At 41.4% G+C, this 27,694-nt stretch overlaps 1 protein-coding gene across 3 annotated transcripts; it reads left to right on the forward strand.

Annotated features, from left to right (window-relative positions):
• The first annotated feature begins 282 nt into the window (after positions 1 to 282).
• Positions 283 to 27,694, forward strand: SIRT5 (sirtuin 5). 3 transcript variants are annotated; one of them, XM_089682301.1, is made up of 9 exons: positions 283 to 397; positions 11,304 to 11,430; positions 15,081 to 15,214; positions 17,840 to 18,065; positions 19,084 to 19,171; positions 21,440 to 21,493; positions 21,676 to 21,799; positions 21,992 to 22,107; positions 25,964 to 27,694. In XM_089682301.1, the coding sequence occupies exons 2-9, from the start codon at positions 11,322 to 11,324 to the stop codon at positions 26,037 to 26,039; spliced, it is 927 nt and encodes a 308-aa protein (XP_089538427.1). In that variant the 5' UTR covers positions 283 to 397; positions 11,304 to 11,321; the 3' UTR covers positions 26,040 to 27,694. The 3 variants fall into 3 exon arrangements, with proteins under 3 accessions (XP_089538427.1, XP_089538428.1, XP_089538429.1); XM_089682302.1 differs by lacking the exon at positions 283 to 397 and adding an exon at positions 435 to 545; XM_089682303.1 differs by lacking the exons at positions 283 to 397; positions 15,081 to 15,214 and having other exon boundaries at positions 11,302 to 11,430.

Genomic DNA, 27,694 nt, shown 5'->3' on the forward strand with positions numbered 1-27,694 from the left:
CTCATGGGGCCCCCTACTATCCCCGGGCCCTCGGGCAGTCCCCGAGTTTCCAAATGGTCAGTCCGCCCCTGCATGGGCCCTTCAATTTTTTCTTTTATTTTGCGGGCAGCCCTTTTTGTTTTATAACTTCTTAATCTAGAAACAAAGTGGAAAGTCTTTCATTACTAAAATATCAATGTCAGGTAACATTTGTGAAGTGAGCCCAGCCTGTCAGGGAACATGGGAGCAGGTTATAAGAACTCAGCTACACTGAGGGGGCGCCATGTGGAAGTAGATGTCCCTGTAGAAGCGGTCACTGTAGTCCTGGCAGCAGTCGATAGGGGGTGCTGCAGGCTGTATGTGTGTGTGGCTGTCACACTTGTTTATTGGAGTAGTTGCAGGCCTGGCTGCTCGGCAGGTAACAGAGATGTGTGATGTGGGGAGTAGTGTGGAAGGGGGGCTGTATGGGAGGGCCGATCTACCGGATAGAGGAAGGTGGGGGCACGCTGCTCAGAGGCGATGATGAGTTCTTGCCATGCTGGCTTCCTACTCTGCAGATCGGCCTTGTATGTTGTTCCATCCCCCATGTGCATGTCAGTGTGGGTGTGTACACATTGATTTCAGGGCTGTAAAGCAGTTGCAGGGGTCCGATCTGCCTATGAATACTGTCAGAGGTGACTTTGTACACATATTCCCTGTGTGGGGACATGTAGACACGTGCTGCCAGTCCTGACCCCTCTATGACATGTGTGGCCTTGTACTCAAAGCATGCTGATGATTGGCTGCCCGGCTGGGATTAAACTGCACAGGAAATATTTGGGGCTCATTTACACCATCTGTACTGGGCAGCCTTGATCAGGCCTGTCTATACACAAGGCCCTGTGCACACCAATGTAACCCTAGGTTCCCACGTGAGCGTTTTGCTGAAACGCAGTACAGTCCATTTATTATACAGGATTTATATAGCGCCAACAGTTTGCTCAGCGCTTTACAATATAACAGGAGACAATACAGCAACAATACAGTTCAATACAAGAGGGATAGGAGGGCCCTGCCCCTTGGAGCTTACAATCTAGGAGATTTAGCATGATTTCCTATGGGACATGTTTACACATGTGCGTTTTCACCCGGTGCCTTTTTTGGAAAGGGTCAGGGGCTTGTTTGAATACCAAAAGTTGCATTTTTGGTTTTATAGCCTTGGATAGAAACGCTGCAGAAAAGCATGTAGTGTGTTTTTGATGCGTTTTGCATTTTTTTACATCTGCCTAGCAACAAGTAAAATTTAAAAAAATGGGAAAAAAAAAAGTGGCAGAAACTGCTCAAATGCAACCTGCGTAGGTGTGAACCTAGCCATAGACCAGTTGTATGCAGATGTAATTATTTACTAACCCTAGGTCCACAACTAAGCATTTTCTGCAGCATTTTGCAGAAACGTAGTACAGTCCATTTATTATTATTATACAGGATTTATATTGTGCCAACAGTTTGCTTAGCGCTTTACGATATAACGGGAGACAATACAGCAGCAATACAGTTCAATACAAGAGGGATAGGAGGGCCTGATCCTTGGAGCTTACAATCTAGGAGATAACATGATTTCCTATGGAACATGTTCACATCTGCACGTTTTCACCCGATGCGTTTTTTGAAAAGGGTCAAGGACCTTTTTGAAGACAAAAAGTTGCATTTTTGGTTCTATAGACTTCAATGGAAACGCTGCAGAAAAGCATATAGTGCATTTTATGTTTTAAATCTGCCTAGCAACAAGAAAAATTAAAAGTGAAAAATTAAACGCAATGCAGAAATGGCTCAAATGCAACCTGCATAGGTGTGAACCCAGCCTTCTGTTTATACTCAGGATCTTGTTGGCAGAAAGATCCTGAATAAACTGTTCCACGTGTAAAGGAATCCTCTTCCAGTGTTGCAATATAGGCATGCGCATAAATGACTGCTTCCAAATGTAACATTTTCTCATTTCATTTTATGGCTCTGTATTGCTGATCTTTACACAGCTGTGCGTATTGTTCCATAGACAATACTGGACCTGTGCTCAGATCAGTGGAAAAAAGGTTTTTACTCCCGTATGGGAAAGGACCTAGCGTGCAATGAACAAAAAAGTAGCTGCATTTTTTACGCAATGTTTGGGATGCGCATCACCATGTGCTGTGGAGAATAGATTTGAATGAAATGTCATTTTTGACATTTCGATAAAGGTAAACAAAGTAACAATGCATTGAAACGCCCCTTTGCCATGTACACCAGCTGGTGCACGTTATACATAGTGAAGGGTGTGTCCACTGGTGTGAGTGGTCCCGCCTTTCTTCTCGTCCCGCCTTTCTTCTCCTCCCTTCTTTCTTCTCCTCCCTTCTTTCTTCTCCTCCCTTCTTTCTTCTCCTCCCTTCTTTCTTCTCCTCCCTTCTTTCTTCTCCTCCCTTCTTTCTTCTCCTCCCTTCTTTCTTCTCCTCCCTTCTTTCTTCTCCTCCCTTCTTTCTTCTCCTCCCTTCTTTCTTCTCCTCCCTTCTTTCTTCTCCTCCCTTCTTTCTTCTCCTCCCTTCTTTCTTCTCCTCCCTTTTTCCTTCCCCCTTCCTTTTTCCTTCCTTCTTCCTTTTTCCTTCCTTTCTTCCTTTTTCCTTCCTTTCTTCCTTTTTCCTTCCTTTCTTCCTTTTTCCTTCCTTCCTTCCTTTTTCCTTCCTTTTTTCCTTCCTTTTTCCTTCCTTTTTTCCTTCCTTTTTCCTTCCTTTTTTCCTTCCTTTTTCCTTCCTTTTTTCCTTCCTTTTTCCTTCCTTTTTTCCTTCCTTTTTCCTTCCTTTTTTCCTTCCTTTCTTCCTTTCCTTCTTTTTCCTCCCCTTCTTCCTTCTTTTTCCTCCCCTTCTTCCTTCTTTTTCCTCCCCTTCTTCCTCTTCCCGATTTGCCCATCATTGTCCAACGGCCGACCAATTAACCCACTAATAGTGCTAAAATTGGCCGTTTTTTTTTTTCTTTTCCTGGCCGATTTTCGACCTGTCTGTGGCCGGCATTAGCCTGGGAGCAGATGGGCAGACTAGGGCTAGTTCACAATAGTGCGAGGATCTGTGTTTTAGCACAGCTGTAATATGCAGATCAACACAAGGACACCTAAAAAAAAAAAAAAAAAAGCTTTTACGTGTCCTACACTTTGCATTGCATTAAAATGTAACATTATGCATTTAAATGCAACACAGGTCAAAACATGTAAACAGAAAAAATTATTTTGTGACCCACTGGATGTGATGTCACAGGAAATGCGCATCAAGATATGTCAACACGTGAGGTAAAAGTGCAAAAGGATGGAAATGTACATGAATTTTTCCTACGTTTTATCACGAGCCAGTGTGAATTCAGCCTGAAATCTGGAGTTGCCTGTTGCACTTTTTTATTTATTTATCTCTGGTATTATTATACAGGATTTATATAGCGCCATCAGTTTGCTCAGCGCTTTCCAATATAACAGGAGACAATACAGCAACAATACAGTTCAATACAAGAGGGATAGGAGGACCCTGCTCCTTGGAGCTTACAATCTAGGAGGGAGGGTACTTATATAGAACCGTCAATTCATGCAGCTCTTTACATATATATTGTACATTCACATCAGTCCCTAACCCTCAAGGGGTGTACAATCTAAGGTCCCTAACTCACATTCATACATACACATACTAGGGACAATTTAGACAGGATCCAATTCACCTACCAGCATGTCTTTGGAGTGTGGGAGGAAACCGGAGTACCTGGAGGAAACCCACACAGGCACAGGGAGAACATGCAAACTCCAGGCAGGTGGTGCCGTGGTTGGGATTTAAACCAACGTCCTTAGTACTGCCAGGCGGAAGTGCTAACCATTTTGTCTTTTGTTGATATTAATGGGAGGACACAACTGTTTGCAAGTTGTAGTATAATCATGCAGACTTTTTGTTCTGTAGTTTTTGTTTAGAATACAAAAGAAACAATGACAGGCTGATGGTGTTTACAGCTATTCACATGTAGTCACACACAGAGCGATTCCCTGTGATTAGAAATGGATGTGCGCTCTTGAGCGTAAACTGCCAGCATCCAGGGGCACATATCTGTCCCTAATGGCAGTTTCACATGGCATGGGTGCCAAAAGACATCTATTAGATTGTACATTTATAGTGCGTATTCTGAAGGCCAGGGTATGCAAACTTTTGAGCACAACTGTATATTAGTGTATGAATAGTGTCACATTTTAGTTGTCAGTGAAATGAATTTATGCCCCATCGTTGGTGTGAGTGAAAGGAATAGTGTCCCATTTTAGTTGTCAGGGAAAGGAATTTATGCCCCATTGTAGGTGTGAAAGGAATAGTGCTCCATTGTTGGTGTCAGTGGTAGGAATTATGCCCCATCGTAGGTGTGAGTGAAAGGAATAGTGCCCCACTGTTGGTGTCAGTGGTAGGAATTATGCCCCATTGTAGGTGTGAGTGAAAGGAATAGTGCTCCATTGTTGGTGTCAGTGGTAGGAATTCTGCCCATTGCTGGTGTCAGTGGCAGGAATAATGCCTCAAGGGCCAGAAAAAGGCAAGCGAAGGGCCACATCTGGCCCCAGGGACGCAGTTTGGGGACCACTGGTCTAGGGTAATCTTTCTCAACCTGGTCCGCACAGAGGAACCCTTGAAATAACTTTCCAATCTCAGGAAACCCCTGCTAAAATGTATTATATCTAGAACCCATGATACATTAATATGATGGTCAGTGAGAGGACTGCTCCTCACATTTGTGGTCATTGGGAAGAATTCCCCCCTTACAGATAGCTAAAAGGATCAGTGGTGTCAGTGGGATCTTATCTGAGAGGCAGGAATTGCTCATTGCTCAAGGAACCCCTAACAACCTCTGGTGGAACCCTGGTCTAGGGCATCAGTAAAAGCATTTTTACTTGCCTTTTTCCTCACTCCTGCAGGCTTCCTCCTCTCTGAGCAATCTATTTCCTAAGCCTTTGGTTCCCAATCAGTTGCAGGCACTCTGATGTCATCTACTGTACAATACAGGGAAAGCCCACCACGAGAAGTTTTAGAATTTCCCCAAACTTAAAGGGCCTGTTCACACTACTGTGTTGCAGTACCATGAGCAGCTTGTGGTAATGTATGCTACATGTGTTTGTGCCAGGTGGTACCATTTATTCTGAATGGCACTCCAACATACTTTGTTAATGAACATGTATTGTCATCCAGTGTGTGCCACGCATGGTACATGCAGCATATTTGCTGCGTTTATGGGTTCTTAAGGATTAAATTGATAACATTAGTTTATAGATAAAGTCTAGCTGGCTGAGTCAGTCCCTGTCTGCTTTTATTATTACTCCAGTACTGGGATCTACAAGCTGTAATTTCTGATTCTGTTCCTGTCTACCTGGGTGTATTCCCCCTCACTGTGTTCCTGCAAATTCTGTGCATTCTCCTCTAGAAGCAGTCGCAATCAACAAAATTTAGTTTCCATTCCTCTTTTGCCCAAAACCAGCCTCCCATTCTCCTGCACACTTTGGAATGCCCTCTCTGTTTGCAACAAAGTCACCTCTGTCCATGACCTCTTAAACACTCGCTCTTTTAATCTACTTGCAGTTACTGAAACCCGAAATCATGAATCCGACACTGCTTTTCCTGCTTCCCTCTCCCATGGTGGTCTTCTCTAGACTTGCTCTCCCAGACCTAGTGGATGGAAGGAAGGTAGAGTGGGAATCCTCCTATTCTCACAAAGTACCTTTTAAGGTTCTTCACTCTTCTCCTTCTCTGTCCTTCTCCATAATTATGAAGCTCACTTTATATGTCTATTTTCACCACTTTTGTTAGGAATTGCTGTGATCTACCGGCCCCCTGGACTGGTATCAACTTTCCTTGATGATTTCTTTGCTTGGCTACCCTACTTTCTCTTCTGAAACTCCCACAATCTTTTTCGCTAACTTCAGCTTCCCTGTTAAAGTATAACAAAAGGCAAAACCTTTTTTTGTTTGTTGTTTTGGACAGAGTGGAGATGGATTAGAAACACTGTTGTTTTTATTGCTGTTTGTGCCCCAGTTATGGAGATTCACCCTCTCTATATTTTGGGTTGTCCCCAGAAAAGTAATAGAGGGGAAATCTTTTAATAGGGATACTAGTTCTGGTGACCTGGGGGTCCACAAGGAATTCCCTTAATTTGCAGGAATTTCCTCTCACTTCCTGTTTGGCTATTGCACAGGAAGTGAAGGAAAATCTCTGCAATGGGACACAGATGGTGAAAAAAAAAGAAAATCTGACGGGTTATAACCCTCCCTTATTCTATCCAAAATGAAAAAAAAAAAAAGTTTTGTCTAAAGTCTTACTTTAATAAGAATTCTATTAAACTTCTCAGTCTAAACTCCTCTTTTGATCTGAAGCAATGGATACATGCCTCTACTCACTTTGATAGCAACAACCTTGACCTTGTATTCTCCTACCTATGCATTCCTTGCAACCTCGCCAACAGTCCTTTTCCTCTCTGATCACCACCGTATTCGTTTTGCTCTCTCTTCATCCTCCTCTTCCTCCAACTGCAATTCATGATGGTATCTCCACTGTACAGATACCTCCCCACTTAACACCCCATGTCCACAGGTACACTCAATAATTCCCCCATTCAAATTACTTACAATAGGGAACATTGCTAAACTTTTTTCTAACGCCCACCTAACCACCTGCCCCCTGGACCGTTTCCACTCAAATACTACAGTTACCCTCTGGTTCTATCCTACACTCTCTAACATCTTCAATCTGTCCCTCTCTTCTGGTATCTTCCCCAGCTCTCACCCTAAAACTTAAAAAGTCCTCTTTGGACCTCAACAATCTGAACCTTTGCCCCATCTCCTTGCTCCTCTTTTCCCCCCAAACTCCTTGAATGTTTGGTCTACAACCTACTGAGTGATCACCTCACTGAGAATAACCTTCTTGATCCTCTTCAGTCTGGATTTTGCCCTCCACTCTCCACAGAAACTGCTGTCCTAAAAGCTCAAACAATTTACTAACAGGCAAAACTACTGGTCCGCTATTCTGTACTCCTCATCCAGGACCTTTCGGCTGCCTTTGATACAGTTGACCACCCCATCCTCCTCTAAAAATGTTACTCCTTTGGTCTCCATGACTGTACTCTTTGTTGGTTCTCATTCTACCTATCCCACCGCACCTTCAGTGTCACTTACATTTCTACTTCCTCCTCTCCTCCTCCTTTTTCTGTCGGGGGGTCCACCAAGGTTCTGTTCTTGGACCTCTGCTATTCTCAATCTACACCTCCTCCCTGAGTCAGTTGATAGCCTCTTTTGGCTTTCAATACCATTTCTATGCTGAAGACACCCAAATCTCTCTCTCAGATCACTCCGTCAGTATTCTCACGCATCTCTAATTTACTAACAGACATCTCAATCTGGATGTCACACCACTTCCTCTCCAATACCGAGCTCATAATATTTCCTCCCCCAAGTGCCCCTTATCCGGACTTCTCTGTCAAGATCAATGACACAACTATCAACCTGTCCCCTCATGCCAGAGTGCTAGGTGTAATTCTGGAATCTTTCCTTTCACCCCCACATCTAATCACTGTCCAAACTTTCCACCTCCGCAACATCTCCAAAATATGCCCCTTCGTAAGCAATGACATCACAAAGCATCTAATTCACTCCTTGGTTATCTCTCAACGATTGGAACTCCCTCCTCATTGGATTACGTTTACATAAGCTATCTCCCCTTCCTTCCATCATGAATGCTGTTGCCAGACTCATGCACCTCACCAACCATTCCATGTCTGCTACCCCTCTCTGTCAATCCTTTCACTGCTCACCCAACAAATTAAATCCAAATACTAACAATAACTTACATAGCTATCCACAACTCTGCCACCATCTGCATCACTAACCTGGTCTCAAAATGCCAACCAAATCTTGCTCTTCATTTGTCCCAAGACCTCCTGCTTTCTTGCTCCCTTGTCACCTCCCCCCATTTTCTTCTCCAGGTCCTTTCCTGAGCCTCCCCCATCTTATGGAACTCCTTACAATCCTTGAAATCCCTTCTCTTCAGAGAAGCCATTCCCTTTCTCCATCAACTCATCCCTCCACAACAGGTATCCACTTTTTATCCCTTGACTCTATTTTTAGATTGTAAGCTCTATTGAGCAGGGCCCTCTGATTCCTCCTGTACTGAATTGTCTTGTATCTATGCTATGTGTCACCTCGCATGCAATCATATTTGGGAGTTTAAGGTGGCGTCCACTCCGGGTTTTCTGAGCCACAATGGCAGAGGTGGTTCCGGACCGGATTTTGTGCTCCACTTATGACCACCAGCAGTTGGTATAAATAAGGCAGGGCTGGAGCATGGAGTTGCTCGTGGCCTGGGACTCAGCCATTCCTGAGAGAGCTGTGCATGAAAGTGTGTGTTATACCAACCAGGAAAAGGGTTTGCCTATTGTTTCATTTTTTGTTGGTGACAGGGAGAAGCCCTTCACCAGTGAGATAGGAAAACGTCTGTGTTTAGTTAGTGCCTGGATGGCAAGGATTTAGTTTTCTGTTTTTGTTTTGATATTTTGCAACCTTTGAAATAAAACTGACGACCAGTCAGATTTCAACCACTAGCCTACAGGGCAGTTATACCCCCTTCCTGCCCAGGCCAGTTTTCAGCTTTCAGCACTGTCACACTTTGAATGACAATTGCGCGGTCATGCAACACTGTACCCATATGACATTTTTTATCATTTTTTTGAGACAGCTTTTTTTTGGTGGTATTTACTCACCTCTGGGGTTTTTTTTTTAAATTTAAATTAAAAATTTTGAAAAAAAATAAGTTTTTCTTAGTTTTTGTAAGTAAGTGATTTTTCTCCACTGATGTGTGGTAATGAGGCTGCACTGATGTGCACTGCTGAGGAGGCACTAGTAGGTGGCACTGATAGGCAGCACTGATAGGTGGCACTGACTGGTGACACTGAAAGGCAGCTCAGATGGGCACTGATATGTGGCATTGATGTGCACTGGTAGGCACTGATATGTGGCATTGATGAGGCACTGATGGGCACTGGCACGTGGCATTGATGGGCAATGACAGTTGGCATTGATGGGCACTGACAGATGGCACTGCTGGGGCTACACAAATCATCAGGGCACACTGATCATCAGTGTACATGTCCCCTCCAAGTAATGCCGATTTCCGGCTCGCCTCTCAAGCTGTCAGCGTAACAGCTAGTGAGGAGAGAGATGCCGATAACCGGCATTTCCTATTTACATGTGATCAGCTGTGATTGAACACAGCTGATCACATGACCAAGCCGACATCTTCGGCTCTTTCCGTTGATCGGTGATCCGCTGTGTCCGAGGGATCGCCGCGCTCCTGGAGCCGTGCATGCCCGCTTAGAATGAGAGAACCGCCTTGCGCACGTCATTACCTTATATGGCGGGCAGGAGGCGGTTAAAGAGAGCCTGCTGTGCGGTCTACCTTTTTCCCAGGGAAAAACATTGCAGTTCCGTGAGTAAAATAAGCATTTGATCCTCAAGCAAAACATGACTTGGTACTTGGTGGAGAAACTCTTGTTGGCAAGCACAGAGGTAAGACGTTTCTTGTAGTTGGTTACCAGGTTTGCACACATCTCAGGAGGGATTTTGGTCTACTTTTTACAAATCTTTTCTAAATCCTTAAGGTTTTTTTGGCTGTCGCTTGGCAACTTGAAGTTTCACTTCCCTCCATACATTTTCTAAAGGATTAAGGTCTGGAGACTGGCTAGGCTACTCCATGACTTTAATGTACTTCTTCTTGAGCCACTTCTTTGTTGCCTTGGCGGTATGTTTTAGGTCATTGTCATGCTGGAACACCCATCCATGACCCATCTTCAGTGTTCTGGCTAAGGGAAGATGGTTCTCATCCAAGATTTTACAATACATGGCCCCGTCCATTGGCCCCTCAATGCAGCAAAGTCGGCCTGTACCTTTAGCAGAAAAACAGCCCAAAAGCATAATGTTTCCATCTGATTGACTGTAGAGTGGGTGTTCTTAGGGTCATAGTCAGCATTTTTCTTCCTCCAAACACGGCGAGTCGAGTTAATGCCAAAGAGCTAAATTTTGGTCTGACAACAGCACTTACTCCCAATCCTTCTCTGAATCATTTAGATATTGACAAACTTCAGACAGGGCTGTACATGTGCCTTCTTGAGGAAGTTTAAAGTCCCCGTGCTCGCGAGTAATGGTGAACACATATGTAGGCCATGCCCACATATGTAAATGGTGTTCACACACTTGAGGTTATCTCCACGAACATCAGAGCAAGAGCAATAATTCTCGTTCTCGACTTCCTCTGTAACTTTGCACTGCTAACCTGTAGACCTTTTTAAAGCATCACCCATGGAGATTTTTAAGTACCGCAGTTTCACGCCATTCCATGAGCGTGCGCAACTTTAAAGTGTGGATATCTATTTACTCACTGTAACATCCTCTTTCCAATTTTATATTATATTGTTTTTTGTTTTTTTAATCAAAGTATTTTTTTCCCAAAAATATATTCATTTTTAAAAACTGCACATTTCAGTTTTTGGCTAAGTGCATTTTGAATTTTCGGTTTCGGCACGAGAATTTTCATTTCGGTGCACCGCTACTTTCTATATCAAAGTATTCTATTAAATAGTAATTCTATGGTGTGTGTGTGTATAGTAAGGAAGAACTGGGATTTGACTCTCTGCTCTTTTCTTCTCTATTATTTGTTCTGAAGGCAATCTGTATGAACTAGAATTGACTACATACAGACTGCTCCACATCTTTTTACACTCCTTTACTCCAGACAGATGTCAAAAACTACACAGGGTGATGTATGTATGGCAAGCTGTTGTGGAGGAAGCTGCCCAGTCGAAGGAGGGGGGTCTATTGTCAGCAAATTTCAGATGTCAAGCTCTCTGCTCACGTAGCACTTTGAGTGTGATGCCTGGAACAGCACGTCTCTCCTGTATATTGCTTGTGACTTAGGCTGTATGCTTAGGACTTGCTCTGCAAGGCAAAGATATACACTTCTCTGCTGTTTGTCATGGTAAGATGCTGAACACTGCAACCTGTGACTTTAAACCAGGTTTCACATGTTGGTCGAACTTCCATTGATCAGTTTACTACACGGGAGAATGAATAGGTTTAGAGCCTCTGAAACTTCATAGTGCACTTTTTATAGCTAACAAACATATGGGTGAACGTATCTGTGACATTGTCAAAGCTTGCTTCACAGAAAACATTTTCTGTTTTTATTGTTTTTGTTACTTTTTATATGTGCTCCGATATTTACACAGTTACCATTTTTGATTTGATATGCCTGTTTCCATGTTTTGTCTTTTAGGTAGCCTAGTCAGTCCCAATGATTTTTCTTCCATTCCACACTCGGAGACTGGTAACCCAGGTTTACTTTGGATTGAAGCCAGGAAGAAAGAAGGGCATTGTGGTTGACATGGCACGGCCAAGCTCTAGTAAGTATTGCTGTGTTGGTAGAAACGGTCTGTACATTTGCTATAAGATGTCATTTCCATTCAACTGTTTAAAGCTTTTCTTTAAAAGAAAACCAACATCTATGTTTAATATGAATTGTGCATGGTACTTACAATAAGGCAACATACACAAAACTCCCAAGATTATTTTTTTTATAAAGGCTGTTGAATGGTCTGAAATTCAAACATGAGTGTCTCTGCAAGTACCAGCCAGCTCAACTAGTTGAGCCAGGTGGAAACATGGTGTTGCTAAACCCACAACAGTAAAATCCGTCTGTATAGCAGTAAAGCATGCTTGTTATACTCACTGTGGAACCTAAGGGGTTAATCCTCTGCATTGTGTGAAAAGGCTGATCCTGTCTTCTCTGTCCCTCCTCTTGTTGAAATGACCACCTGATAGACTGAATCTGTATACACATGCACATGCTCAGTTTGGTGTGTATTGCTAGAGAGGTTTTTTTTTTCTTCTTGGGAGAGGGCAAGTGATCAGCACTGTCCAGACAGAGGTCAGGACTTTCACATCCTCCTAGAGCAGAAAGAAAACACCTCCTACAAGCTTTAACCAGTGCTCTGCTGAAGTCATAAGACTGCTCTAACAGCTGATGAGAAAATGTATTTAGCAGTTTATATTTACTAAAATAATTTCATTTCCATGTTGTGTGTACTGTGGGAGACCAGATATAGTGAATGCAAGGTCCTGGGTTTAGTAACACTTTAAAGCCTGAACAGTAACTGCATCCTATCAGATGTAGCCATTGCTCAAGTATTTTTTTTTTCTCTCTCACCGGCTAAATGGACAGAATTTGAGCTGTCTATGCCCAGCCATAACTACAGTTTAAAATGTTTGATCATATCATCATTAGGTAGACATTGCTCCTATATTGTTCTGACTATTTTATCTCACTTTTATTTGCTTTAGTAGCATATTAACTTGAAATACTTCACACCAGAAAGAAGTTGGCTATAAAAAAATAGTTTTTGAAACATTCAGTCAATTTTTTATAATAGTTAATGTAGTCAAATCAACAATCGTTTTCAGTCTTGATGATGAAGAAAATCAAAGGAGAGGGATGTAAAATTTTTCTTGAACAAAAAGCACATTCATAGTTAGAATTTAAACTATGACTGTAATTTTTGTTTGTGAAAAAGTGTACTTTATTGTAATGCACGTCTTCATCCCAAAATCAAACGTAGAATTCAAAACCTTGACATTGCAATGTTGTTCAGGGTCTTCATGAGATATTTGTCAAGTCCACAATCGTACCATGGAATGCTCTGATGCTGCTATAAATGTTTGAACCAAATTTTATCTGTAGGGTCAACTTTGATGAAGAAGCAAAGATTAGCTACAGTAAATGCCCATAGCTCAATTATCTTTCAGGATAGTGGGGCAGTAAAGCTGGTGTATATATGTACAGCATTTCGATACATGTGTAGCCCTGTCTGTTCAGCAGAAGCCAGTCCAATGACTGGCTTCTGTCTAACGATCCTGCTGGAAAACCACCATTTGATCAGCAGATACCAATGGCTGCAAGGCTTAATTCTTACAGGGAGATTTCACACTGTCAGAATGCAATAGAGCAGCAGGGAAGATTTCTGCATCCACATCGCTTGTATGGATGTGGGGATCTGTTGAGATTTTCTAGATTCAACCCGCCGCTGGCTGAAAGAAGAAAAAAAAAAAAAGCACTCTGCCTGTATATCCTGCTTTACTGCCATTAACTTCTTCCTGCCAATGTGGCACATATATGCTGTCTTTCGGCGGGTGGATTTTAATGCCAAGTGGCCATAAATATGCATCTATTGGTGAACAATTTACTCGAGAGCAGGCTCATTCTGTACTCCCCGCACAGCAACTAACACGTAACGGAAAGCTCCTGATGTATACTTGCTATCGGGAGCTTTCTGATCATGTGACTGCTTTGATAGCCAACCACAATGGTCACATGATCAGAATGCCTGCCTCTGCCTCCCGGCATTTCAATCCAGTTAAAGGGCCAGGAGGCAGCTGCAGGAAAGTGTTAAAATCCCACTCAGCCACTAACAATTGCAGTAGATATTTGCTAGATCTTCCTGTAATCAGAGTGGTTTTGCAGCAGGACCCAGTAACTATTCTTTCATGCCATACTTTGGTATTGTTTCATTAAAGCAATAATGTATTCAGTATTTTATTACCATGTAAGCATAAATATTGCATTTACTACATCAATGTTATAATATTACATTTCGTAAATTCGAGTCACAAATATCATCACAAATGTTAACCTGATTCTAACCTGAGGTGTCTGTTGAAGACAACATTAAGGCTAGGTTTACCCTGCTGTGATCTGACTTTCAGTGCGATTTATGTAGTGCTACTTGGATGTGGTTTGCATTTTCTATGAGGCCAATATCAAGCTGGAATCGCATCAAAGTAGTACAGGACCCTTTTCCAAAATCGCTCCTTGGAAACATTAATTCTTTGGTTGCATTGAAGTGAACAGACACCATTGAAAAACAACATGATTTCCATTGTTGTGCAACTCAAGTCGCATCTGAAATCGCACTAGTGTGAACCAGGGCTTAATGTAGCCCTGGGAGGTAAAGCTAGAATTTGTTTTCCTGAAAAAAATGCAGTAGCGTTCTAAATGAAGGCTTGCAGTTGGTAACTTTCTTATAAATAACGATGCCACACAATTAGTGTTTGTGTGAATTGAATGTTTCAGTGCAAATATTTCTTTAGCCAAAATAAAGAACAATGTGCTTTGTGAATTGATTTAATTGAGGGACTGCTTGAAGGATTTTACATCTACGTAGTTCAGAACTAGTAAATTAAGATTTTCTACTTGCAATTATGCACTTGTGTATTTGACTGCATGGGTACATCAACAGATGTCTAGTACAGCCATTCTCCTGTGGAGGTTGCTAGGGGTTCCTTGAGCTGTGGCTGATTGACCTCCCATTTGATGGTGCCTGCATAGTTCTGGGGCCAACGCCACATGGCAGAGTTAGTGGCATGATACCAGTGATTTTTAGCTGTCTGTAAGGTTGGCATTCTGGCCATTACTGTAAAGGGGGTCTTCTTTCTACTGGCTACCAGTGTAAGGCGCATGTTTCCCAATGTCCCAATGAATTGGTTTTAGCAAGGATTCCCCAAGACCTGAAAATCATTTTAAGGGTTCCTCAGGGTAAAAAGATTGAAGGCTCATCTAGTATATTAACATTTTTCCTGTATATTTTAAAGACCAACCCTTTCATTTCATTTCAGTTTTCCTTGGTTGTCGGCAAGCTAAATCACACACTGGCCACTTTTTATCTCTCAAGGAGTACAGTTAGAAGATATCCTCACTAGAAATCCCAGTTCTGCCCAGCAGCTGTGGACAATGCAAAGCCAAATAATGGTGTCACACGTCTATAATGTCCAACACACAAATAATTGGGTAGCCCAGCTGTAAGCAAGTGACACCTTATGGTCTTGGAAGAGGGGGGTGGTCAATCACAATCTACTACAAGGTTACAAAAAACTGTAGCCTTCAAGAGATAGAAGAAGCTGGAGATTATATATAACAGACATTAGGTTCTTTACATACTAAATAGTAGTAACATTAACACTGCATTCTTTTTAATCTTACATCATTTCTCACATGTAATAGATCTGGCTGAATTTCGAGAAGTATTTGCTAAGGCAAAACATATAGCAGTTATTACAGGAGCTGGAGTTAGTGCAGAGAGTGGAGTTCCTACTTTCAGGGGTGCTGGAGGATTCTGGAGAAAATGGCAAGCTCAGGTAAGCGTTGGTATCAACTGTATAGCATTTCATGTTATATTTATGGACTTTCAGAGGGATAGATCTGTTTAACGCATAGGCTGTAAATCCGTTATGATCTGTAAGCTTGTTTTTATGGAAGGTTCATATAATCTGAAGTGTCTTAAACTAGTTTTAGAAGCAAAGGAACCCAAATTATGTGCAAAAAGCAGAGATGACGTTAGCCATCACAATAAATCAAATTACATGTTTTATCAGTTTGATTAGGAAAGGGATCTTATTATTGTGGTTCATCATACCTTTTTTGCTTTTCATGAATCTGCTTTACCATGTTATAAATGATATAGTGCTAAAATGACCCCTTTTTTTAATATGTGCATTTTAATGTAAATGAAGCTTTAAGATAAAAGATAAAATACACATCTAGGATGCTGCAAATTGTTGTCTGCTACATCCAGGTTTGTTGTTTTTGTCTGTCTGCTTCTAAAGCAATAAAAGTAGCTCACTGAAACATTTAGGGTGCATTCACAGGAATGCACTTGCACTCCGATTAGATGACAGAACCTCAGCAGCGCCTTCCTACCACTAGTCTGAGGGAAGCGGCCCCATTGAAAGTAATAAAAGGCTGCCAACTTCCAAAGCTAATCACGGCCACTTGGATGTAATCTCTCATGCAGCTATCACATGCGAGTGATCAGCCTTGGATGCAGACTGGTTGCAGCCACGGCTGATCATTCTCATATGATCATTACATGAAAGATTGAATGCTAGTGACCACGATTAGCTACAGGAGTCGGCAGACTCCCATTGCTTTTAGAGGGGTGGCCTCCTGAAACTAATCACAGGAACTTTTTTCTGGGGTTCTCGCATCTTATTGGAGTGCAGGTGCATTTGCCAGTGTGAATGCACCCTTTACCTTTTTTTATGTCAACGGTCAAGACACAGGGGGGTTGATCTGCTAAATCTGGATTGTGTAAAATCTGGTGCAGCTTTGCATAGAAACCAATCCGCTTCCAGATTTTTTTTTTCCTCAAAGCTTAACTACTTCTCGTCCAGCAACGTAGGAAGGCTGATATCTCGGTCATTGCTGCAGCAATGTCAAAATTGGCCTGGACTGGAAGTGGTTAATTGAAAAAGTTAAAGTTGGAAGATGATTGGCTACCAGGCAGAGCTTCACCAGATTTTTAGTAAATCAACCCTAAAGTGTAAATTGCATGTGTGTTACATTGTTGAAACCTTTAGAATGAATGCAGAAAAGATGATGAAATGGTTGAGATGTCTGTCCAGTTACATACAGAAAGGATATAAACAGTCCAGTGCATTGGGAATATAGGTGTGTGGTTTTTTTTTTTTTGTTCGTTTTTGTTTTTTTTGTAATCCATTTAAAAATGCATAGTGTTCCCCTTTAAAGCAGAGCTACACCCAAAAGGGAAAGTTCCACTTGAAGTACTGGTCCCTGTGAGGAATTGGCACCTTTTTTTTGGGGGGGGGGGAAGCAGGTACCCACTTCTGGTGCGATCACCGAGGTGATTGGAAGTTATTCTACCCCCTCCCTCTCCATAATCTTCTGGGACAAGTGACCGGTCCCAGAAAACGATGGGACCATTCACAAGGTGCAGCGCTACTCGCACATGTGAAGTTGGCGCCCGGCTGTGAAGCTGCAAATTAAGATGCCAGAGCTGGGGAGCAAGGATGGCTAGTGAACCCAGCTGCAAGTGAATACATCGCTGAATCGTGGGACACTCGGGTGTCTTTTTTTTTTTTTAAACCAGTTCCCTACCGCACTGTAGCTGAAAGACGGCGACAGCGTAGTTGTTTGATTCTGGGACGATGTCCATGGACATCATTCCAGAACACGACGCCGGTAATCGTTGTGTCCTATGACTACGGGATACGGTAAACGGCCAATCACAGCGGCTTTTTACCACGTGTCCAATGACACAGCAGATTACCGGGTAAATACAGTTGCTGGTTATCGGCTGCACTTTCCTCACGCTGTACTGCCGGCAATTGTCAGATGTGATCGGCACTGATCATCAGGGCACTGATGATCAGTGCCAACCACCTGTGCCCTGCAGTGCCACCCACCTGTGCCCATCAATGCAGCCTCATGAACGCATATCAGTGAAGTAGGAAACTTACCTGTTTGCAAAATTTTATAATCGAAACAAAGAAACTTTTTTTTTTTTTCCTTAGCGCAAAAAATGAAACACCCAGCAGCGATTAAATACCACCAAAATAAATCTCTATTTGTGTGGAAAAAAAATGATAAAAATTTCATATGGGTACAGTGTCATTTGACCACGCAATTGTCATTTAAAGTGCGACAGCGCTGAAAGATGCAAATTGGCCTGGGCAGGAAGGGGGTATAAGTGCTTGGTAGACAAGTGGTTAATAAAGTTTTTGTAGTTGCTGACATTTATTTATTTGTTTTTTGTTTGACTGGTACTTATTGCGCTTCTATAATTTTTGTTGCCACTGCCATGGCACAAGTATAAGTATATAAGCAAATTGTTAAAGTGTAAATATCTACATTTTTAAACATTGTTTAATTCTCCTTCTACAAAAAACATCTCCGTACAGTTGGACACATGTTGCTCACATCATCTATGTAATATTAAAGCAACTTTCATTATTTCATCCCAGAATTTGGCAACACCCGAGGCCTTTGTCAGGAATCCCTCACGTGTTTGGGAATTTTATCATTACCGCAGAGAAGTGATGCTGACGAAAAGTCCAAACCCAGCACATCTCGCCATTGCAGAGTGTGAATCTCGGCTCAGCAAGCAAGGCAGGAAGGTGGTGGTGATAACACAGAATATTGATGAGCTGCATCACAAAGCTGGGACACGCAATCTCTTTGAAATTCATGGTAGGCTGGAGGCATGGTTTGTGATTGTCTCTTAATAACCAGAGAAGCACTACTGAAAAATGTATTTTATGAATTCCTCTACAGTAACCCCCATTCATAATTGAGTGAGTGTTTTCATGCAATGTTGAAGCTTTTTTTTTTTGTGTGTGATTTTTGAATTGCTTTTCATGTTTCCAAGCTTCAGGCATTTTTATTTTGGCCAATGTGTCATCTATGATACTGGAGTTAATTTACTAAAACCGGAGAGTGCAAAATCTGATGCAGCTCTGCATAGAAACCAACCAACTTCCAGGTTTTATTGCCAAAGCTTAATTGAACAAGCTGAAGTTAGAAGCTGATTGACTACCATGCATTGCTGCATCAGAGTTTGCACTCTCCAATTTTGATAACTCAATCCCCATACATCAGCTTTGTCCTTGTGCCTGCCTCCTGGTTTTTCTGTGTGGTTTCATGTACTGTCAGAGCTTTTGACTGATGCTAATTTCTTCCCAGGCCTTTCTGCTGCATGCCACGGTTGTTGTAATAGGCATCACTGGGATTGTAGAGATTCTTGTGGGCCCACATACAGCATAGACACTCGTAAATTTTCTATTTTGTTCACCAGCATGAGATTGCTAGGAGATGGAAACCAGGTGCCAAATGTGTGAAAAATGCTTTAGATCGCTTATGTCATGTGCTCCAATTTAAGTCTATGGAGCCGAAAATGCGCAATTCCACCCGAGAAAATCTCCTGTGTGTTTCATGTGACAACTGGCAGCACAATGCTCAGGTGTAAGTGGATATAACGGGAATCTTTACATTGAGTGTTGTCCTGCTTCATGAACCACGCAACACACTCCGGTGTGAATGGGGGCTAAGATTGTTTGTTTGTTTTTTTTTCTTCAACTGTTAAAAAAAAAAAAAAAAAATTGTTTTTTCTTTTATTTAGACTAAAATAGTATAGATCATTCACGTAATGCTTGTAATAAAAACAATCGCTTAGAGTTTTATTTATGATCTGCATTTCATTTTCAATTAGGTAGCTTATTTAAGACCCGATGTAACACTTGTGGCAGTGTGAAGGAAAATTATAAGAGCCCTATATGTCCTGCTCTTGAAGGAAAAGGGTAAGATTTTCACTTGACTTTTATGTTTGCATCTAGTTTCTCAGGTTGGGTTAGAGCAAGGCCCTAACATGGGCAAGCCCCTCTTTTGAGCTAGTAGCTTGTAGTGGGTCATTGGTACATGTCAAAGCCTAACCATCCAGAAAAAGTTTGTGAGCAATATTGTTAAAGGTAAAAAAGCATAGAGTGCCATGCTTCCTTTAAATGGTACTTAAAACACGTGAATGCAAACAAAATTATATTAAAATTAGTGAACATGAATAGTTGCAAAGTCTCTTCATATTGTGATTTCTTTAACTTCAACAAACTTCATAACTCCATATCTTCATAAAACGTAATCCTCCACCTCAAACACCAGATGTGCCCTCACCTGGAGTTTTTGACCTCACATATAGTTAGGTCAAAAAAAGCATGTGTCCCTTGAGGTGGACATAAACTGGCAGGTGTATCTTGTATTTGCACTCTTCGTCCAAAGATAACCAATCCCTTTAATCTTTCCTCCTCCACTCAGCATACATGTCAGAAAAAATGAGTAAAACACAATAGTGCTTTATCCTTTAAATTGCACCACTGTATTAAAAACATGACCACTCCCATTGTGCAGGTGCTCAGTCGCACCAGATATTCGCATATGAATCCAAAAATGACGTTTATAAGCATACAAAGAGAGCCTTCACTCCTCTGATGTGATAGTGTAAGTATATCGGCAAATTGCGAGCACCATGACGTCATCAAGCCCCTCACTTGGTGACTTCACGACGCTCGCAATTTGCTGATACACTTACACTGTTACATCAGAGGAGGGGAGGTTTTCTTTGCATGCTTATAAAGGGCATTGTTCTTAGTATCCTCATCTTCTGCGTGCTGCTAAATCTGGGCCTGTAAAGGTGCAAGCCATAATGTTAGTTAGCAAGACCACTGCAGCCTTGTCCATCACATTTGAGAAACAGTGAAAGGTTACACAGTGCAGATTTTGTGAAAAGAGGATGCAGAACCATTTGGAAGTCCAGGGGGAATCCTGATAAAGGTAGCAAGATTGGATTTTTATAGAATGATTAAAGTAAATTATTCAGACTTGCTAGCATTAGTACAGCTATAAGGTTACCTAGAGCAGAAAATTGCTGTTTGCTGGAACATGCACCCCAAATGTGATCAGTTGAAGTCTAATGCAGGCCGCAATATTGTGATTTGAGAGTGGTGGTTCTCAGCTAAGTATCTGCTTTAATTATGCATAGAGGAGATAGGCCTGAGAATTTATAACATTTTAAAGACGTTCCTTGCTCTAGAAGAAGAAAAAAAAATACAGTCTGCAGCTACAAATCCTGTAGCTGCTGACTTTTAATAAAAGGACAGTTACCTGTTCAAAAATCCAGCTCCGTCCTCAGCTGGCCAGTTCTTCACCAGTCTTCTGGTTCCAGGCATGTTTAGCTGGCTGTGATTCTTTGTGGATTCACAGCCAAAACAATTTCTCAGCACACTTTCCAGCTAGCCCGCAAAAAAAAACCAAATTGACCCTGTCTAACAATTCACGTTAAAACAGGGATTCGTTGCACACATATGCAAATATATGTGGAAACTGCCCACATCAAGGCTCCTCCTGTATACTGCAGTCCTAACTATAGTGTCGCCAAGTTGGAGCATTTACAGATAAATTAACGGTAGGTTTGCCTGGAGGTAGCCCTCTCCTCCCTAAAGGCAATGGAGCACATTGGACACTCAAGAGCGCAATGGCAGCTGAAAGCATCAAATGTGCCCCCACACCAATTCAGCAAACAAGCTATACAAAAGGTAACCACCACAATGTATGGCTAGCCTTTGCAGTAGGCTGTACATGGAAGGGGAACATACATCACAAACTATTTTCCCAGGCTAGCTGGTAAGTGTGGTGGGAAATTACAGCCGGCTTACCACCGCGCATGTGCAAGTGGCGCTGCGCTTTGTGAATGGACCCACAGCCTTCTGGGACCTGTAACGTGTTCCAGAAGGCTGCAAGCGAAGAGAGGGGGGGTCCTAGCAGAAGTGTGAGCAGGTACCTATTAAAACTAGGTACTCCCCAAAAAAAAAAAAAGTATTATGTATCACTCCTTTTTAGCATGAAGTTCTGCTTTATGGTCTAGAAGCAACCAAGTAATGCACCACAAAGTTCTCAGGAGGCTTGAAGGATTTTAAGGATTTGTCTTGAGCAAAGTTCTTGACTGTTGAGTTTTTTTTTTTTTTTTCTTCCTTTAAATATTGTCTTATGTAATGGTGTTGTTTCTTTGTTTCTGTTAGTGCTCCTGAACCTGATGCTACTGATGCTGCAATTCCAGTAGACGAATTACCAAGGTGAATATTTGTAGACAAACCTGTTGTCCTCCTTCCCTTTTTTTTTTTTTTTTTTTTTTTTTTAATACAACTGAAGAAAGTATTTTATAAACATTTATATATAAGCCACTTCCCATTAATGTTGGGAGAAGTAAAATCAGATTCTTGAAGTAACCCATGATGTCTTTTGTATCTGCTGACAGGTGTGAAGAAAGTGGCTGCCGTGGTCTTCTCCGACCTAATGTTGTATGGTTTGGTGAGACTCTGGATTCCAGTCTTCTTGGAGAAGTGGAGAAAGAATTAGAAACATGTGACTTGTGTTTGGTGGTAAGTGGTAATGGAGATAAGAAAATAAAGATTGACTGTGTTTATCCACTTCAGAGCCAAAATGTGCCCAACACATCTTAGATCTGTATTAGTATATGTATCTCATTTCAGAAAATCCATCATACAGTGCAACATAGTGATGCGGTGATCCTATTTGTTCTAATCATGCTGTCATGTTGATTCCTTTTGCAGGTTGGAACTTCATCAGTTGTCTATCCTGCTGCCATGTTTGCACCACAAGTGGCTGCTCGAGGAGTGCCTGTTGCCGAGTTCAACATGGAAAGTACACCTGCAACTTTGGGCTTTACGTAAGAAGCGTCTTGAGCTAAAATTTCTGTTGTGTTCCTGCTAGATTGGTATTGAAGACAGTAATTTTCACAAATCAGAATGTAAATATACTTTACATTCTGCAATTTGTATGTTTAACCTTTTTTATGACTTAGCTGTTGCTGCACCTCTTGTGATTAGTCCAAAGTAGAATTACTTGCAGTCACTGTGAAGAATATTAGGCCATGCCTTAATTCACACAGCTAAAATATCAGAATAAGAGGTCCATTCACTAAAGGTTACCGCATACTATATGAACACGACCCATTTTTCAGAAATCTCACATGAGATAATAAGAGTCAATTCATCAAAGTAAAATCTTGAATTTAAATAAGGTTGAAAACTCTGGGATAGAGGCTGTATTCACACTAGAGCGGACAGATTCTAGAGCTCTTTACTTGTCTGGCAGCTGTCCACTCCTGGCTGCAGCCGGGGCAGTGTGGTGTGCAATTCAGTGCATCAGACAGCTTCCTTTTTTTTTGTTGTGTATATATTTGTAAACTTCAAATACTGTTTATCCAAAACAATTCTTTCACGCGGCTATACAGCAGTGTAGGGAGGGGCTGTACAGTGCCTTGCAATTCTGTACAGCGTGCTACAACATGTCTGCATTTTATTGCAGTAGTCTGCAGCACAGCTCCAGGCTGTGTTGCATTGTGAATGGGAAACACAGGAAACAGTTTTCTATGTGTGCTTGCAGTTGTCTGATGCAGTAAAACATCTGTCACCAACACAATGTGTGAATTGGTCTTTACACTGTCACCGAGGAATAGCGCTTGCCACATCAATCTGCGTAGGTGATTCATTAAACTCGGAGGGCCCGTGCCGGGATCTGCTTACAAGTATTCAAAATAATTGAAGAGGTATGTGAAAATGTGGACAGTTTCTTCAAAATCTTTTGAATTACCCTCTCAATATGTAAATAGAGATCTGAAATAATGTGGAGTATCTTGGCATGCGTGTGGGAGTATCTTGGCATGCGTGTGGGAGTATCTTGGCACTCGCTAGAAGTGTCAGGTGGTAGTGAGGGACCCCAAGTTACCTTTTGCATCGGGGCTTACAAGCTTCAAGTTATGCCTCTGGGTCAAATTGAATTCTTCCAGGACTGCTCAGTTTAAAATTCAGTAAAAGAAATCGTGCCTGAAAGGAGATGATTGCCGCCATGCTACTGTTTAGTCATCCCATACTGTTTGTGAAGCCTTCATACCTCTTCACGGTAGTGCTTTGTATAACATGTCCCAGGTTGTTACTTCTCTGTATCCTTGTTGGTGAGATTTATCTTTACATTTACTACCTGAACTGTTCTCAGGTCAGGGGGTCAGAAAGCAATGGGAAATCTGGCCACCAGAGATAAATCCACATTTTAGGGAGGATTTCGGTTCTCTTGCAGGCACTGTAACTCTCCACTTTAAGGCCTCATTCACACCATATGTGCAGAAAAACTGATGGAAACTGACACACAGATTTCACTTGCAGAGATATCAGTTTTCATGTGCGTTTTCAATGAGTTTTATACACCTTGCAGATTTCTGCGCAGATAAAATATGCAGCTGACACTAGTGTTGTGGTGTGAACAATTGATTTGGTTGTGCCTTTGAAGAACTTGTGCAGAAACTCCCGTCTTTGCACCATGGTGTGAATGAGCCCTCAAGGTTTTAAAGGATGCCTCTAGGACAGAATGTGAGGGGAAATCTCTATGATGGGGGAGACAAATATTAATAGTAACTGTCAAGGTTTTTAAGCCTTACCTGCTTTTTTCCAACACAAACATTAGTTGTGTTTCTAAAGCATCATGTATATAAAAGAGATGCTATTTGATAGGAATGATTTTACCTTGAGTGCCCAACAATTTTGTTATATGTTGCTTAAAATCAATCCTGTAATTTGGATCATTTTACCCAATTCCCGTTACTCTTAGGCAGCCCATAGAAGAGTTGAAGACTGAACGTTCTGTCGAACAAAAAACAAAAAATGGCGTTCATTTTATCATACAATTGTGCCATCCTTGTTTTGAAATTTACACTGCTAAAAAATTTTTTTTTTCCCCTTCACTTTGCCTAGTCTGCTTAGTGCAATCATGTGTTGACATTTTTACATTTTAACCACTTGACCTCCAGAGATTTATCCCCCCTTTCTGACCAGGCCATTTTTTGCGATACGGCGCTGCATTGCTTTAACTGACAATTGTACGGTCATGCGGTGCTGCACCCAAATGAAATTTTATGTCTTTTTTTTTTTTTTTTATACTCACAAATAGAGCTTTCTTTCAGTGGTATTTGACTTCCTGTGCATTTTTTTTATTTTTTGCTCTATAAACTAAAAAAAAAAAGACTGACAATTTTGAGAAAAAATAAAATTATTTTACTTTTTGCTATCAAACCTGTGCACTAAAAATCATTTTAAAAATCACATTTTGTCATAATTTAGGCCAAAATGTATTGTGCTACATGTCTTTGCTAAAAAAAAAAACCAAATATGTGCAAATTAATTGGTTTACATGAAAGTAATCGCTCTTACAAATGGCGGTTATATATACTGGATTTTTATTTATTTATTTATTTTTACTAGTAATGGCAGCGATCAGTGACTTATAGCGGGACTACGACGAGCATTCTGACACTAGGGGGGAACTGGCTTGGTGTCGATGACATCCCCAGTGACACCAATACAGTGATTGCTAATAAAAAGCACTGACTCTGTACTAATGGCACTGGGCAGGAAGGGGTTAACATCTGGGGTGATCAAAGGGTTAGTTTTGTGCGTGCTTTACACTGTAAGCACACTGCTTTGTATGGCTATGCGGAGCCATACAAAGCAGTTTGCTTGGGCTGACAAGGGAGAGATCTGTGTTTTTATACACAGGTCTTTTCCCCGTCGGAAATACTCGGTGATCACTGTGTGCCGGCGAGGAATCACCAGCCGGGACCCGGTGATTGACAGCCGAGGCCTTGAATGGTGGTGCTGGTAGGGCGCACACGCACCCCCTACCCGTAACTGCAAAATCATGTGTGTGATAGATATACGTACGTACATACATACTATTTTGTCCATCCGTGCCTCCCTGTAGCAGTATTTCTGCTATAGGGTGGCTCGGAAGCAGCTAATACAAACACATTTAGGTATTCCACTCTTAGAAGACACAGTATGTACTGCTGATGTTTCCTGGTGCTGGGAGTGCTTTAGTACATGAGGTCAAATTTAGCTCATTCTCATTGCCTGCTAGTTGAATGTATGAAAGAACTTTCTTGCCTGTAAACATTCTTTTCCTTCCGAGTCATACTTTCCTAGTTCATTCGCAGTTAATTTTTTATTTTACTTTTCTGTACAGTTTCCCTATCAACAATTAGGAATTTGTTGGATCAGGCATTGCGGCACAAACTGCATGTGTTACAACGGGCACACTGATGCAAAAAATGAAAGAATTGTCAATAGCAGATCAATATTTAATTTTTGTTCGGTTTTTGACTCGTCTATGGGCTGCTTTAGACATTAAGACAGAGATAATTATAGGGAGTCATTAAGCGCTTCAGTTCCAGCGAAGTACCAGTACATCGCTGGAGTTTGAGTGTTTATACGGGAATGATACCTGCAGCTGCAAGCATCACCCCGTTGTTGTTTTTTAGAGCTTTCTTGTAAGAGCAGTCCAAGTGGGTAAATAGTCCCTGGATTGCTTTTACCAGCAGCGGGAGGGGGCATTCTCCCCTCTCCCTCCCCACCTTCCACGGCTTTCTCAGGCTGTCATGTCCCACCATCACAAATGTCTTAAATTTCCAATAAATGCATCCTGTTTAACTTTCTTTTTGTCTTTTTTTTTTTTTTGTTTTGTTTTTTCTCTAGGTTCCACTTCCAAGGTCCTTGTGGAACAACATTGCCTCCAGCAATTGCCCGACATGAAACTGAGCTAATCTCTTGAACTTCATTTGCACACTGTCATCTAAGCAACTAATGGACTGTTTTGGTACATGAGCAAAAAGGATTGTTTCATCAGAATGGACGGATTTTCTAGGAACCAGACATTTTTACCTCTTTTTTGGCCCTCTGGATGTCCTCAGAACATTGTTCTCTTGCACTATTAACATTATTTTGCACCAGATACAACTTTGCCAGGATTAAGCTTACAAAGGATAAATCACCAAAAAATGATTTACCAAAAATCTAGACAATTCAAACTGAAAATAGAGTGGGAAAAAATACATAAGTAGTGAAAACTGTCAAAACAATCAGCAGACCCGACAATGTAATATGCAATGCTCACCCTTTTCTTCACCTGCCGTCTAGCTGTTGTTCATTGAGGCCAAAGGAGGAGTAGGGCAAAACTCAGCATTTGGAGGAAAAGTGAAAATTTGCATAGAACTTCAGATACCTCAATCTGTGGATCTGCTAATCGCTTTGACATAACATTTCACTTAATGAAACCTCTGCTGATGCATTATTTAATAACATGCAAAGTTTGAATTGCCTAGGTTTATGGCATTTACTGTAATCCTTCTTAGAAGTAGCTTTCCAGTTTGTATAGAGCCAGCCTGACACAGCTGTTCAGTGAGTGTTTCTTTATCAATAGTGTTCTGCAGTTACCAATAATAATCATTAAAGATTAGCTATACTTTTGTATATTTATCCTTTAAGTTACCCCATAATGGCTTGTACGCAACTGCCTACTCTCTTGCAAGAGACACACTGGTCACAGAGAGCCACATATACACTGCTGAAAATTTCCCTGTACCTGTGCTGAAAAATGTCATGGATCACTATGCAGAGGCCATATTTTTGCATCCCAGCAATAGACAGCTTCTCCATAGGAATGAATAGGCTTTTCTAAGGCGATGTGCACCACATGCAGAAATCATGGTGTCAGCTGTGTGGCGTCTTGTGGTCCTTACAACATTAATCTCCATAACGGAAAGCAATCTACAACAGTATGGTCATCTTTTAAACAAAACGCCTTAATGTGCATAACCTGCTGGAAGAGGATATCTGGTTGCTATGGATTACTGCACACCACTGCTTTTTGCATCATATTAAATAGACTTTTCTGCTAGCTCCAATTGTTCTTGTAAATTTAAAATTTGTAATGTAGGTCATCTAGATGAATGTAAAAATGGTAATTTTTGGGGGGTTAGTAAGGTTCCGTGGGGGGAAAAAAAAAATAAAAAGACTGCATCATTTTTATGTAGCAGAACAGTTAAATTATGCAGAAAACCTCTGTAGGGCCCATGTTTTATATTTATACCCTGAAAAAAAATTAATCTAGGCCAAGAATTGCCATGCACACTACTTGTATGTTACAGGTTCCATGAAAACCTCTCGGGTACATCCTTAACTTTGGTTTGTCAAGTGCCATTGTTAGGATATGTTGATTTGCACCTACAGACCATTTTATGTACACAAAACATTGCTGCTAAATTATCACTTTTGCAGCATAGGAGTTTGCGTCCTAAAATGTCAGCATCAGGGACATCAGTTAGACTTCAAATGTGTTTGTTTAAATCAATTGCAAAGTCTTGATTTGTGTTTTTTAGGCTTGTAAAAATCATTTGTAAAGTTAATAAACTTGGGGAAAAAAGCAGA

This window comes from Staurois parvus, unplaced genomic scaffold, assembly GCF_062004578.1.
Source record: "Staurois parvus isolate SC_StPar_1 unplaced genomic scaffold, SC_StPar_1.0 ptg000287l, whole genome shotgun sequence".
NCBI classification, from domain to species: domain Eukaryota; kingdom Metazoa; phylum Chordata; class Amphibia; order Anura; family Ranidae; genus Staurois; species Staurois parvus.